The following is a 15,171-nucleotide window of genomic DNA, read 5'->3' on the forward strand; positions in this document are numbered from 1 at the left end:
AGGAAACTGTAAACAGAACTGGAGGAGGAGTCCTATTTAAGGATTCCAAAAAGTTAAAGCTCCTTACAAAGTGACCATGATCTCAACTGACTAGCAATCAATATGTTATCTGCCTTTTTCCTATCTTCTACATGGGGTCTGGGTGTCATGTCAGCATTTACCATTTCTCTCTATTCAGTGCCACTCTTGCCTACCACACAGTCCATGCACCACTTTGCAGGATGCGCTCGTTTCCTCTTGCCGCCTTCCTGTTGGTCCCAGATCTTCACACCAGATTGTCTTCTGCTTTTCTGCACATATGCCCGAGCCACTGTAATCTGTTCTCTTTGAGCTTTTGTGCAACTAGAGCTACTTTGGCTTCTGCTCTTGTGCCCTCATTTCTTCATCTGTCTTGCAGTGAGAATCCTACCACCAGTCTCTGGTACTTCATCTGCATCACATCTAGCTTCCTCAACTAATCTGTCTTTGCTCCCCAGTTTTCTATACCATACAGTAGTACTGGTGGCATTACCGTTGTGTACACCTTACTCTTCGGCTTCTTGTGTATTCTCTTGACACATACTACACCTGACACACTGTGCTAAATGTCAACAGCCCCTCTGATTCTGCTGTTAACAAGCTCTTCAAGGAAGAGCAACCCTGCCTGGTGGATAACCACCATTAACAGGCTTTACAATAAAAGGAAGAAACTGCTATCTAAGAGTAAGAAGGAGCAGGTGTTAAAACTGGAGACACTCCCTCTTCAGCTTAAATAAGCAAATAAGATTTATTGTTAAGTCCTCCAAGGCAAACTTCAAATCCAAGTTAGCTTCCTCAACAAAGGACAACCATAAGGCATTCTTTAGTTACATCTGTATCTTAAAAGGTAAGGCCCAGATATGCACCGAACTGGTAGTTAATGGTAGCACACATACTGAGCCAGTGGACATAGCTAACCTGTTAGCTGACAGTTTTGGTAAAAACTTCACTCCCCTGTCCCCTGCCACAAGAGCCTCATGACATCCCTACCACTTGTCCCCTACCTTGTATCCCTAAAGAGCACGTTGTAAATGCCCTCTTTAAGGCCAAAAACACAGCATCAGTGGGACCCGATACATAGGCTCAAACAAGAATTAGCATCACCATTGGGTACTCTTTTCAATCAGTGTAAGCACTGGCTTCATCCCAGGTGAATGGAAAACAGCCACCGTTATCCCCCTGCACAAAGGTGGTGTTTCTACTGACCCTGGGAACTACAGACCTGTTAGCCTGACTAGCCTTATCTGCAAGGCCATGGAGAGAATCATCATGGGCCTTATCAACAAAGATGTAGGTAATCTCTGAACACTACATCCTACCCAGTTTGGATTTGTCAAGGGGAGATCATGCCTGTTAAACATGGTGGACGACTTTGAGACTGTCACCAGGGCTCTGGAAGAGGGAAATCTGTGCATACAGCTTACCTAGACCTAGCCAAGGCATTTAACAGTATCCCTCACTCAGGCATCATTGATAAACTCTCACAGCTAGATATTAACCCTTATATGGTAAGGTGGGTGGCAAACTGACTCGCTGATAGAACCCATACAGTCAAAATAGGGGAATCCACCTCCAACAGGAGACCTGTAACCAGTGGCATTCCACAGGTATCGGTCTCCGAACCTCTGCTGTTCGGAATCTATTTCTCCGAAGTACAAGCTAAAACCAAGGGACTGTGGCTGACAAAGTTTGCTGACTACTTCAAACTGGGTGCGGTCACAGAATCTCCAAACAATGTCAACATCCGTCAAGAAGGTCTTACGTAAACAAACGACTGGTGCCAAAGTCATGGCCTCAAACTCAATGGAAAAAATGTATTACCATCCCTTTCGGTAAGAGCCATGTTCCTGCAAATTACCACATCCATGGCAATACAGTAAGTACGCACTCTGTGGTGAGAGATCTGTACACTCAGGGTGACCACAACCTTGTCTTTGATCATGTTTTCATAGTGGTAAGAAGGGCATTCTTATATGGCTCATCTCGTAAGGAAGGGCATTGCCTCGTGTAAAGGAGAAGTTATCACCTTCCTGTACTCTTCCCTCATTAGGCCAGGAATTGAGTACAACACCCCTTTTGGTATGTACTTTTCAAAGCAACTGCAGCAATTGGAGAGACCACAAAGGTTCCTCATAAGGAAAATTCAAGGTCTTCAGCAGCTATCCTATGTGGATTGGCTGAAATCACTGTCACTTTATTCTGTTTCATACAGACTATTCAGAGGTTATCTCTACCTTGCATGAAAGGTAATCTCTGACCCTGCTTTATTGGAAATGCTGCACGTCCACAAGTCAAATGGCACATGGGTTACTTGCTCTAGGGACCTGAACCTGGTACGAGGCATCAGTAGAACCTGCTGGAGGGACAGAGTTTTCTCCCAGAAATTACGACACCTTTGGAATAGACTCCCACCTCACGTCAAACAGAACATCTCACTGGCCCTCTTCAAATGCAGTGTGGAGGACTGGATGGGTAACTGTAAATTCACCCCAGGGGTTCTACCTGTGTCTCTCTTGGACAGGGGCAATAGGTGCTGATTGTGGTAACAAGGGTAAATTTGGCTAGGCTTGCAAAGGTCCTCAGGCCATTAGCCTAGTAACTTCCTATGGTCCTATGCATTTTTGAGGTGCTGCCATTCTTCCTCAACTCCACCTATTTTCTCTTCTTAAAGTGCTAGAGTCCCTCAGTCAAATTATCAATACATCATGCTCCAAACTATCTCAGCACAGCAGCAGCGTACCCTCCCCACCAGCAAATCCAAACAAAATAACCAGTATCACAGATGATATGCTGAAGTCCTCCAAGCCATTCAAAAACATCTTAGATTTAGAAGGGTAAACACCAAGACATTAACTACTTTACAAACATTTGACTAATACAATTTAAAAAGCTCACCAGACCCAACTTTAAAACTGGTCTTTCTTCACTGTTCAACATTGTAATCCATTTCAGTCTCAAAGCTATATCTCTCAGTTCACCATTCTACCCCCCCCCCTCCCCATCAGCAATCATTACCCAATTATTCTAAGAAAATTCTACAAAAAAGAGACTGGACCAACACCCATTTCTTTTCATCCACAAACTGAAAGAATGAAAAATAAACAAGTCGTACATAATGAGCCCCTGTCAAAACTGGACTCAAATACTTTCCTTCCTTGAGCCAAGGCTGCAACCAAAATGATCTGTTCATGTTACAAAAAAATTTCCCCAAGGCAACCAGCCTGCAAAATCCCAACCAAAACATATGGTTCCCAAAAGAGCTAGGAACATTACACAACCTAAGGGATAAAGTATGGACTATATGGAAACCGTATCATCACTGGATAAGTCACCCTGTAAAACTAATTTGGCAAAACAGGCCACGTAGTGCTATAAAGTTAACTTGACTGACTCACAATTAGAAATAAAATAACCCAAATCTAACAAGATAACCCCCATAAAAGACCCACTAATTCCTGATGTATTGTTCAAAAATGGAAATCCTCTACCGTAACTTTAAAGCTTTAAATGACTACTTCCCCTGCATATGAAACAGACTGTCTTTATCAAAAAGAACAGGGACTGGTCATATTAATCATAATATATGAGCCTCTTATAAACATGCATTGTAAACTTTTTTGTTTAAAAGAGAATATTAGCCCTTATTATATATCCGAAGATATTGAGCCCCATAAAAATGGGCATAGCCTCTCATTTTACAGTGATAGACTGGAAAAAGTTCTGTAATAAAGCTTTCATACTTGGCTCCAAGGAACATGAATCTCACTGTTGCAGACAGCCTCTCAATTTTACACGTTACAAAACAGACTGACTAGCCTCATAAATGAGGGCATTTTCAGTTATCAAAGTGGGAAAACACTGTTAGATGGACCTGATGAAACTCGGACGAAAGTGTTTTGTTAAATATAGTTCTGTAGTTGTAGCTCATAGTATGTTGTCATGCTTTGTTAAAAATAAAACCTATTAACTAAGAATGAGGTTCCATAGGCTACTGAGCTGGTAAACATTCACAGGTCTTTAAGGAATATTCAGATAAGGGACTAACCCACTAAGCTTTGGGATTGGCTCCTTGTTTTCCATCTCCCAGATTTTCCTTCAGTCAGGTCCCATGGAACCTCCCACCATTGTCTGAAACTGCCTTTAAATAACTGACCTGTTGAATGTAATATATTAGAGCAAGAACACTCGCCCATCTACCTGCTTAATTGAATAAACTACTGCAAACTTCAAAAAGGTGTTTTTATTCCTCCCACAGCGAGGGTATCAGAGAGCATCTCCTAGATCTGCTAGCTAAATTAACTTATAAGACCATCTAGACTTGGCACTGATGACGGATTTTTTTTACAAGGTATTCATGAGCTTATTGATATTTTTTGTATACAAGGGGTTATGGTAGATATAGACTGGAAGTTACTGCTAAAGAAATTACTTCTAAAAGGGCTGAGCAATTTGGCCCTATATTAATAGCTGGTAATCCCCAAAAAAGTTTTAAATCAGTCTAACACCGCATTTCAAAATAGCTTTTTTTTTTTGCAAATGACTATGGATAATACTGTAATGAATGTGATTTCGAATAATTGGAAAACATTATAAGGAAATGCGGATTTTGGAAAAATGACACAAAGTGCCCCCTGTAATTACTAATAAAAATAAGAGTATGTGTAGGTGTGGTTTTTGTAGTGCTTGCAGTGTTTGTTGGAAGGACCTAATATGAATCTTTTACATTTGAATACAACTAGAGAATTAAGGGAACATTTCAAATGTAATTCTTTTGTTCTAGTATATATTGCAATTTGCTCTCATTTAGAGGGTTTTAATGTGGGTATGACTATACACAGATTGTCCAAAAGAATTAAAGAACATCTGTATTCCATCAGCAGGAAGGACGAAAATTATGCTTTAAAGCACATTAGGTCAAGTTCTTCCTTTAAAAAGTTTTACTTTAGTGTATTGTATAGGGTATCCTTGGATTACAGGGGTGGTCACTACAAGAATTATTTCAAGAAAAATGAAATATTACGACAGATTAGGTTACAAGATAAGTTTTCAGGGCTTAATGAAAGTATTAATATTAAATGTTTTTTAAGGGATAGAAAATTTGTTAGCTAGGTAGTCTGTTTGATGGCTATCTAGATTTTATTTTAATTTATTATTTTATCTTGCTCTGTTTGGGACAGGGGGAACTTTGTTACATTAAATTAATAGATTTAAATGTAATAACGTTTTATTAAATTGCCCTTACAAATTTAATATGTTTAGTATAATGTGGTTTATATTTGTATCTCTTATTTCAGTGCTTATATCTTATTAAAATTATTTAATTGAATATGTTGATGAACTATTAGTGCTTGTTGGTTATTTACACTTTAAATATGATGTCATGTAGTGGGTTGGTATTCTAAAGAAGTCCAGTATTGATTTGTGAATGAAAGCACTTGTATATCCAGGGGAGTGCATGTTGAAGTCAGAGGTACCTGTTTTGATCCAAGGTTCTGAGATAGCTAGCATTTTGGGAGTGAGTGGTTGGGGGGGGGGGGTACTGATTTTAATTTTCTCTACAGTGAAGGGTTAAATGTAAAAGTAGGAGATGGGGACACAATATTAGTGCTTTGAGTGAGTATCATGTTTGAAGATTGCATGCTTTGAGTAATTGCTGAGGAGAATGTGGTTGTGGTGAGGGGGGTTATTTTGAACTTGTGGAGTTTTAAGCAGTGTGTTGTAGAGAGAGGTGTGTTTTGTTTGGAAGAAATAGCATTGAGAATAGAGACAAGTGGTGCTTAATTTAATTTTCATGTTTTAGAGGGAAACATTTTCTAACTTTGTATGGAATTGTCAGTAGAGTTGGGGAGAAAAGTAGGTGGGTTTTTTTATGTTCTCATTCCTTTATTTTGTTTTCTTAGTCTACTTCCACTTTCGTTTTGTCTTTATACCCCCCCCAAAGTCTGTCTTGTATACTTTCTTAAATTTTATTTTCTTTTGTATCTGTGTCTGACCCATGCTTTCCTTTTTCCCTTTCCTTTTTATTGTTTTTAACCAGCAATTCATGTGGGCAAGGTAAGGTTATATAGGTTGGCTGATTGTGTTCCGAAGGCATTACAGTAAGTAGCTTTGTTCAATAGTGTAGTAGTGCTATTAGGTTTTGGGAGGATTTTTTTTTTTTATGAACGGGTACACAAGGGATTGGAGTTGCATACAGATTACTATTGGGAGTGTATTCAAATATAGTGCTAAATTGGTACCTGTATGGGGTGATTCTGTGTAAAGAAATGCAGTTGCGAGTGATATGTTTTTTTTTTCTACGTGCATATTATCTCAACCAGATTCTCAGCTACTCAAGGCTGCTATTTTCTGGCAGCGCTTCAAGCTAAGATTTTGTTTGGGAAACCATTTACAACAGTATAGCAGGCTTCAGAAAACACGTTTTAAACTATATGCTTCTTCGTCCTCTTTGCTTGTAAATGAAGTACATATGTATATTTTTATCAAAGTTTTGTTAATGGTAAATGCTTCAGTTCTCCGGCATCTACATTTTTCCGTATTTTCGCAGAATGTCCTGATGTTTACCTCATATTTTTCGGGTTGTTCCTAATAAAATGTTGGGTTTTCTGGCAGTTGTTGAGGATTGAAGTCCCTAAATACTGACATACCTTTGAATGTACATTTCATATCATTCCACAAAATGCATGTGAACAGAAACCATGTAATTGTTGCAACTTTCCAAGTTTATAAGAACAATGTAATGTTTAAAAATCTGTGCCTGATTTTATTATCTACCTTGTCCCCCACCCTTATTGTTTTTGTCCAGTTTTCTTGAATGCGGGGGATTTGAGGTATGTGTAACAGTCTTGCAAACGTACTGTTGCTCATCCAAAACCTGAAATTTTTTTTTTATATTGCTCGAAGTTCTAGATCATACAGTGTGACTTGCATGCTAACATAACGTTTTAAAATATGATATGTTTTCAATATCCATATGATTTGCGTAATAAACATTATATCCTAAAAAAAAAGTTTAATTTCCTTCCCAAACAAAACAATAGCTTGAAGGCCTGCCAAAATATGTCGGCAGTGAGTCGTTTAGAATCTGGTTGTGATAATATGCAAGTACCGTTTTTTCTTTTGTATATTTATCTGGTGAGATGTTTCTTTAGGGGCAATAGTTTTTCCTGTAAAGTGTATTCAGTTGGCTGGATGAACATTTGACCTATTTGTAGCTCAGGGGTGGGCTGCTGTAATTGATTGTAGGATGGACAGGAGTTGATGAAAGTAACCTAATCCTCTCTACGTATACAATATTAACTGTATGGTTTCCACACTGGTGGGGGGGGGGACCAAAAATGGGAATGAGGGGAGCAATGGGGGCCACTAATCAGCAGATATGGTATTCAGTCTGGATGCGTCTGCACATTAGCATACCCATTAGGAGGATGGCACCAAAACAGGCATGTCAACACAGGTGGCCAGCTGCAACCAGCAATGTATAATAATAGCAAACCATAATGTCTACTAGAGGCTACCATTCACGTTAGTGCAATATTATGGGAATGCAGAATAACCACATATCTGGCCATAGTGCTGTGAAGGAACACCACATGGCCAGAAGAAGAGAAAGAGAAAAGGAAGCAGGGAAGCAATTAGCAGTTGGTGCAATATATTTAGTTTTTGTTTTAAATGCACAGAAACAAGATGCCAGCAGACAGTCTTGATGGGAGGCTGGAAGTGCAGTTGGGGGATTCCTCATTTCAGTAGGTGGACAAAGGTAAAGCAAAACAGTAGTCTGAGTGTATACATATAACAGTGTAGGTGCATTAGAAAGGCTTCCCAGCCAGTTACCTTGGGTAGGGTGAGGGGGTACATGATCAGTTCATTTGCAGTAACTTGTATTGATTGTGAAGTATTCCACATTGTATCATTTTCTTCTGAAAGCATTTTTTAGAAGTTAGACCAAATCTAGTGATTGCTGCCATTTGTGCAGGGCCTCATGTATTGAATGGTAGTCCTCTATTCTTCTAGTCATTCTTAAAGCAAGTATTTATTGTTGTAACCATTTGTGACGTAGTATTATGTAAACCAAAAATGCTGCAGTATCTGCAATAAGGTATGTGAGTGAAACTGTCAAAAGCTATGGTTAAGTATATGAAGAAGAATTTTGTTACTTTACTGCTGTTCATTTGATTGTAAGTGTAACTGACAATATGAGACCAGTGGAGGTGATTTGGCTTTTGATAAAGATGCATTGATCAGCATAAAACACGTTATTTTGCTCCAGCTGATGCCTCATTTTTATTGAGGTGACTTCCCCAGCTGAACTGTCTGTTAGTCATTAGCTCCCTCTTGGCCATTTTGGCTTATTTGCTCCCCATCACCAGGTAGCATTCAAGAGGATCATAATTTAAACAGTCATCAGGGGTGGCTTCAGGTTATTCTGTTTTTACAGCTTTGCCCCCAACATGCATTTGATTATGTACTGACCAGAGAAGACCTCTCACTTCTGTAAGGAGCACTCCTTTCAGGCCAACCTGCCCCTCCCAGCAAAGTACAAGTAATGGTTTCCTAGTCCACACCATAGAAATCCTACCTCCCCGCAGTTGTGGGCAGGACACGCCTCTTTTGGAGATCATAGACAGGACCAATAACAGGTTTAAGTGATCTAAAGTATTTATTTTGTTGTTGTGGGCAGTGGTGAGACCATCGAACTTCAGAGATAAATAACAAGTAAATGGAAAAGAAAACGGAAAATTTGTCGTTGGCAAGGAGAAAAAAGTGTGTAAATTATACACTTTGGTATAATTGTTTATACATTAATTGTATTCTGACAATTTATGTAAAAAAATACCTGTAAAAGGAAGTAAGACCATTTGTTTTAAGGACTTTGTTCTATTAAGCAGTTTCTGTGTTTTGAACTATTGTACAGTATTTTTTAGCTTCTTGAATACATACGGTAAGTTGTGTTTGAACATTCAGATTGGATTTAAGGACTGTGATTGTCAGTGTAGGTTAACACCCCACACTAGCCCTTGTAGCTACCACTGCTGTGTTTTTTGTTAGCAGTAGTTATTGCTATAGTAGTTAAAGTAACATAACTTGTTGGAAAGACATCATTTACTCATCTGCTTCAACAAGACATGTTGTATGTTGTTTTTACAGAACTGTTTCATTTGTATTTCTTTTTTTTTCTTCTCTTCCAGAATGTCTTGATAGTGGAAGTAAGTGTTTTATTCTTCTTGTACCCTGAATTTTCTTGAAGACCAAATTGATTAATAAATACAAAACAATGTTGTAGTGTTCACACTGATTAATTTGGAAGTAGCAGGACCATGTGTCCACACTGCTCAAGTAGCGTTCAGACTTGATAAAATTTTTGCATGAGATGCACTTGTTCTGCTACCATAAGTTCAGCTGAGCGTTCAAGCAACTGTCTGCACATTGCCCAGATGCATAAAACATTTAAGCTGCAGGTGCTTCATACGACATGGGTTGCTGCAATTCGTCAGGATTTGCTAACGCAATTAATGTAAATATGGCAGCAAATATTTGTGCATGTGTGTTAAATGTGTGATAGCTGACTGAATAACTTCCTTTTCTTGTATGCTTTCCTTTAACTTCATCAGTGGCGCAATAAGGCACGTCATGTGCAGATGTTCTTTGTGTTTCACCGTTGCAGTCATCACACTTGGGTTATCTGCTTGCAGGTAGCCCTCAGTCGGCCCGAATACCAGAGTCTTGGGATTTCTGCTTGGATGCTGTCGCCTCTTCCATGATGTCAAGTCATCAGGGGTATAAAACATGCAGCCGGTGCCATTACATCAGCTTTTCTTGCCGCGCGGGAGCCCAAAGCAGAAGGAGTTGGCAAGTGCTGGTCGGCCGCCACCTGAAATATTCAATGTGAAGTTGTTAAATCTTGCCGTTTATTCCCACTGATGGGTTTGGAGCCGATCCTCTGCTCCGACACGGCCTATAGCAAAGCTCAAGGTTTGCCAGTAGCTCGAGACCAAGCCCCTTATCCCATGATGCACTGCTGGAATTACCCCAGATCTCGTTTGCCGCGGCACAGATCTCGGTGTTCCAGATAGCTCGGACCATTATTAATAAATAGATTCTTCTATTTGCAAGTTTAAAAACTTTTTTTCTTCACTTCTTTATAGGATAGTGAGTGTATATATATATATATATATATATATATATATATATATATATCTATAAAATCTATAGACTTTTAGACTTGGTTTTAGATTAGTGCCCTGTGTTGGCTTCTGTTTTTCTATAGTGTTGGGCCTAAGAGTTGGCCTTGTATTTAACCTTAGGTGTACTTTGATAGATAATTCTAAGGGTGTTTAATTCTTTAAAATTGTTTAATCTGATACAGAAATGTCTGATGAGAAAGAGAAGCCTCATCCAAAATCTGACTTTAAGAAATGTCCGGATTGTGGACAAAAAATGTCTGTCACTGACTGGGCATGTTCAATGTGTTTATTGTCCGGGGGCTAAACACCTCCAAGACGCTTGCAGTATATGTCACTCTTTCTCCTCCAGGGTACTTTTGGAGAGAAGGAGAAAATGAGTAGACAGGGGTTTACTTCAGCACCCTTTCTCCGAAGTGCTGGGTGACCAGGATGGTACTAGTAGATCCTCAAATTCTTCCAAATCCTCAGGTGACTCGAAAGCATCCAGAAAGACAAAAAAAAAATAGAGGGTGTAGGGTCATCGGTTCCATTGTCCTCTGAGCTGAGTGTCCCTTCTGTTTGGAGCCGGCTCACAATTTTGGAGCCGGTGTCTGAGATACCCTCATCTCCTGTGCTCCAATCAGCACCTTTGATGCACTCCTCGAAGTCTTCTGTCAGCCTGTCAGATATGGATATGGACCGGCTAGTGCAGAAGCTTCTAAGGGCACCAGGCCTTGCTAAATTGTTGTCGCCTCCGATGCCTTTGTCGAAGCCTAAGACCATTAACCCGGACTTGACTACTCCTCCTCTAAGCCGTACTGGACTTTCGGAGCTGAAGGAGGCTGACCTGATAGTTGTTGAACCTGTGGAGCTGAGACCTGCACCGGTGTTATCGGTTCCATCTACTCGGACGTTCTCTGTGCCAACTGGGGACTCTAGGAGTCGACACTCTCCAGTCAGGTCCGGGGAGGATAGTCGTACTGATTTGTCGGTGCCGACTCTTCCTCTTGGGGCTTCGGCTCGGATGAGCTCTGCTCCTACCTCGGGTCCAGAGCCCATGGCCTCTGTGCGGGAGGATCGGACGGTCCCTTCGGAGCTGTGTACCCCTTCTTGTCGGAGTCATGGTGCGTTCGATGCTATGTGGAGAGGCGTGTCTCCAAAGATATCATCAGCATCAGATCTGGCTTCCTCCTCCCCTCAAGCGCCTGTGTCCGCTCCTGCTTCTACCGGTCCACCCAAGCGTAGAGACCCTGACCCTCAAGTAGCCTCACAGGGCACCCCCTGCTCTTCTGAGACCTCCTCAGATCCCCCCACTGAGGAGGTACCCAGGAAGAGACTGTGCAAGAGGAGACACTTGGACTCCCCACAGGAGTCTTTGACATCTGAAACAGACTTGGATGAGTCAGAAGGGTCCCCTCGAGCCCCCTCTGAGGATATCTCCTTTGCAGAGATATTAGAGATCCTTAATCAGAGGGGGCGGTTGGCAGTCCAAAAGCCCTACTGAAGACAAGTCAGTGCTCTTGAAGGCTTTCGGGTCTCAACCTTCCACTTAAGTCTCCGCCTTACGATGAGCTCATGGAGCTGATCTCTCGTAAGGTGTGGGAGTCTCCGGAGGCCATGGAACCTGTCCCTCGGAAGCCAAGTAAGTTCATCTCTGCCCCAGTGGACAAAGCCTTTTTGACTAAGGGAGTGCCTGTTGATGCCATGGTGGTGGCTGCAGCCACCAAAAAGGAAAAGTCTGAGACATCCTCATCTATCCATCCTCCTAACAGAGATTCTAGGATCATGGATAGATATGGGAAGCGCTTGTTTAGTTGAGCGACTTTTCCCCTATGATCACTGAACTATTTAACCCATTTTACAAGACTACAAAGAGATCTCCTGAAAGAGGTAGGAGATACTCTCCAGGGTACGGTAGCTGCAGGGGATGCCAACAAAGTTAACACACAGTTCACTACCCTAAACTCAGTTGTGAACTCGTCCATGCGCCTCATATCTTATGCAGCTTGATGGTTCGAGTAGAGCTGCTAGTTCAGGCATTGCTCTGCGTAGACAAGCCTGGATGCGTCTCTGTTCCTTTGCGGAGCCTTTCAAGTCTTCCTTTATCAGCACCCCATTTGTTGGCTTATCCCTGTTTGGGCCCAAAGTGAAGGAAACTCTAACCAGGTGTGAGCAGGAAGGCAAGACTCTATTTGCCGTTGGAGTCCGTTTTTCTACCCCATACTCAGCCTTATCCCAAGGGTCCTAAGGGCGGAAAAATGTGGTTACAAAAAGCACAGGGAGCCTTTCAGGACACACGTGGAGAAACCCCCTCTAGAGGCAGAGGAGGAGGGGGTTATAATGGAAGATGCCGCCCGCGCGGCGGGGGGGGGGTCCACAACAGCAGGGTGACAAAGGACCTTTCTTTGGTCAGCCCTACCAGCTCTCCTGAAAGGAGACCCGGCTGTCTGGCTCTGGAGGCAGTCGGGGGTCACTTATCTTTGTACCCAGAAGCCTGGCTAAACATAACGTCCAGTACCTGGGTACAAAGCATCATTTCCAGAGGGTATTTCATATCGTTCTCTTCCACTCCCACTCCTGTAAACAGAATCCCAGATGTTCCACCCAGTCTCAGGGAACAAGCAACCATAGAGGTCTGCAGGTTGCTAGAAAAAAAAGTAATTGAGCCAGTCCCAGCAGACCAAGTTGGATTCAGAACTTACTCAAGATTCTTTTTGGTTCCAAAGAAAACAGGGGACTGGAGACCCATCTTGGACCTCAGAAGACTCAACCAATTTGTAAAAAAAAGAGAAGTTCCGAATGGTCACGCTTCAGGCCATTCTTCCCTTTCTAGGGAAAGGCGATTGGATGTGCTCCATCGATCTCAAGGATGCGTACTACTGCATAAAGATGGGCAGACGCTCCAGAGATAACCTGCGTTTCCGGCTGGGAGCCAATAACTACCAGTTTCCAGCCCTGCCCTTTGGTCTCACTACAGCCCCCAGAGTGTTCACCAAATGCATGGCAGTGGTCACGGCTCACCTGAGGCATCGAGGATTCCAGGTGTTTCCATATCTAGAGTATTGGCTCCTCACCGCTACCACCAGGCATCAATTGATTCAGGCAACACAATCTACTCTGACACTCTGCCACCACTTGGGTATTAGTCAACTTCAAAAAGTCTGCCTTGTCGCCATCGCAGCATACCGTCTTTGTAGGAGCAGAGTTAGATACCTCAACCACCACTCTGTCTTCCAATCGAAGGGGTCTCACTTCTTCGCCAACACCAACTCATTGGTGTCAAACAAAGCTACAGCCACAGAGGTCTTGAAGGTACTAGGTTTGATAGCAGCAGCAATTCTAGCCATTCCACTCGCAAGGATGCATGTGCAAATTCTTCAATGGCTCCTTATACACTCAATGGTCTTGCCAGAAGTTGCCAATGAACCATATGATTCTCATCACAAATTCTTGCAAGAGAGACCTTCAGTGGTGGTTGGCATCTCATGTCACAATAGGAAGACCCTTTGTGCTCCCCCCCCCCCCAGTAGCCACTATGACCACAGACGCTTCCCTGATAGGGTGGGGAGGGGGCATTTTCAGGGAATGACTGCACAAGGCACATGGACGGATCAAGAGTCACATCTGCATATCAATGTTCTGGAGTTGAGAGCAGTACTTCTGGCGTTACAGTACTTCCAGGACTCTCTTCCTCTAGGGACAATTGCAATTCAGACTGACAACATGTCAGTGGTTTGGTACTTGAACAAACAGGGTGAAACCAAGTCTTACCCCCTTTGTCGAGAAGCCCTCTGGGTATGGCAATGGGCTGTGTCATCCCAGCGTTTTCTGTTGGCACCGCGCATCCCGGGGGAAATGCAACATGATAGCAGACAAGCTGAGCAGGGCGATCCTGTTGCCTCACGAGTGGTCTCTCAACGAACATGTTGCGGACTTGATTTTCCACAAATGGGACCAGCCTTGCTGCGATCTCTTTGCCAGTCACATCAATACCAAATGCAGAAGCTACTTTGCCCTGATACCAACTCTGGGACATCCCCCGAAAGACGCACTCATACACAATTGGCCTCCGGGTCTCCTATATGCATTCCCACCTATTCCATTGATGCCCAGGTTTTTACAGAAAGCAAAATCGCTGGGAAGAACTGTTATCCTCAAAACCCCCCATTGGCCTCGACAGATTTGGTTTCCTTTCCTTCACCGTCATCTGCTGGAGGATCCATGGATCCTGGACTCAGTTCCAGACCTCCTGAAACACCCGTCAGGGGATCTCCATCCATCATTGCAGTCTCTAAAGCTGACTGCTTGGCTGATCCACTTCCTCAAATAGCCAGGCTTCATTCACTCAGATGACACAAGACAAATTCTATTGTCTTCTCATAAGCCATCCACCAGAAAACTGTATCACAGTAAGTGGAAAAGGTTCTCAGTTTGGACCAGTATACAAAATATTGACCCTTTCCGAGCTCCTCTGTCATGCATTTTAGACTTTTTGACCATGATTTTTAAGGAAGGAGTACCAGCGGCCACAGTTCGGGTTCAGTTAGCCACCATATCAAATTTCCACCTTGGATTCGATGGGTTAAATGTTATGGCCCACAAGTTATCTAAGATTTTTTTTAAAGGTGTTTTTTTACATGAGACGTCCTGTCAAAATCTCTTATTCTCCCTGGAATTTGAATTTTATGCTGTGTCAGATAATTCTTCCCCCCTTCGAACCAGCATCATCTTGTGATCTCAAATTTTTGTCCTGGAAAACTATATTTCTAGTGGCCATTACTTCTGCCCGCAGAGTGTCAGAACTTCAAGCATTATCTATCAGACCTCCTTATATGATTTTCCATGCTGCTAGAGTATCTCTCAGAACAAACCCCTCCTTTTTGCCTAAAGTCTGTTCCGAGTCAAATATCAATCAGGTCATTGAGTTGCCAGTCTTTTTTCCCAACCATTCCAACAAATTGGAATACATGCTGAACAAACTTGACGTATA

General features: G+C 42.2%; 1 protein-coding gene across 2 annotated transcripts in view; it reads left to right on the forward strand.

Annotated features, from left to right (window-relative positions):
- HPRT1 (hypoxanthine phosphoribosyltransferase 1) overlaps positions 1 to 15,171 on the forward strand; it is a 701,758-nt gene that overhangs the window by 558,482 nt on the left and 128,105 nt on the right. Inside the window, exon 5 of one of the 2 annotated variants that reach the window (XM_044057580.1) lies at positions 9,207 to 9,224. The exons of the other annotated variant lie outside the window; for it this stretch is intronic. Within the exon in view, the coding sequence (XP_043913515.1) occupies positions 9,207 to 9,224 (18 nt within the window). The remainder of the gene's footprint in view (positions 1 to 9,206; positions 9,225 to 15,171) is intronic. 2 annotated transcript variants of the gene reach the window in all.

Source organism: Protopterus annectens, chromosome 15.part0, assembly GCF_019279795.1.
Source record: "Protopterus annectens isolate FY-2018-M chromosome 15.part0, PAN1.0, whole genome shotgun sequence".
Classification (NCBI taxonomy): Eukaryota; Metazoa; Chordata; order Ceratodontiformes; family Protopteridae; genus Protopterus; species Protopterus annectens.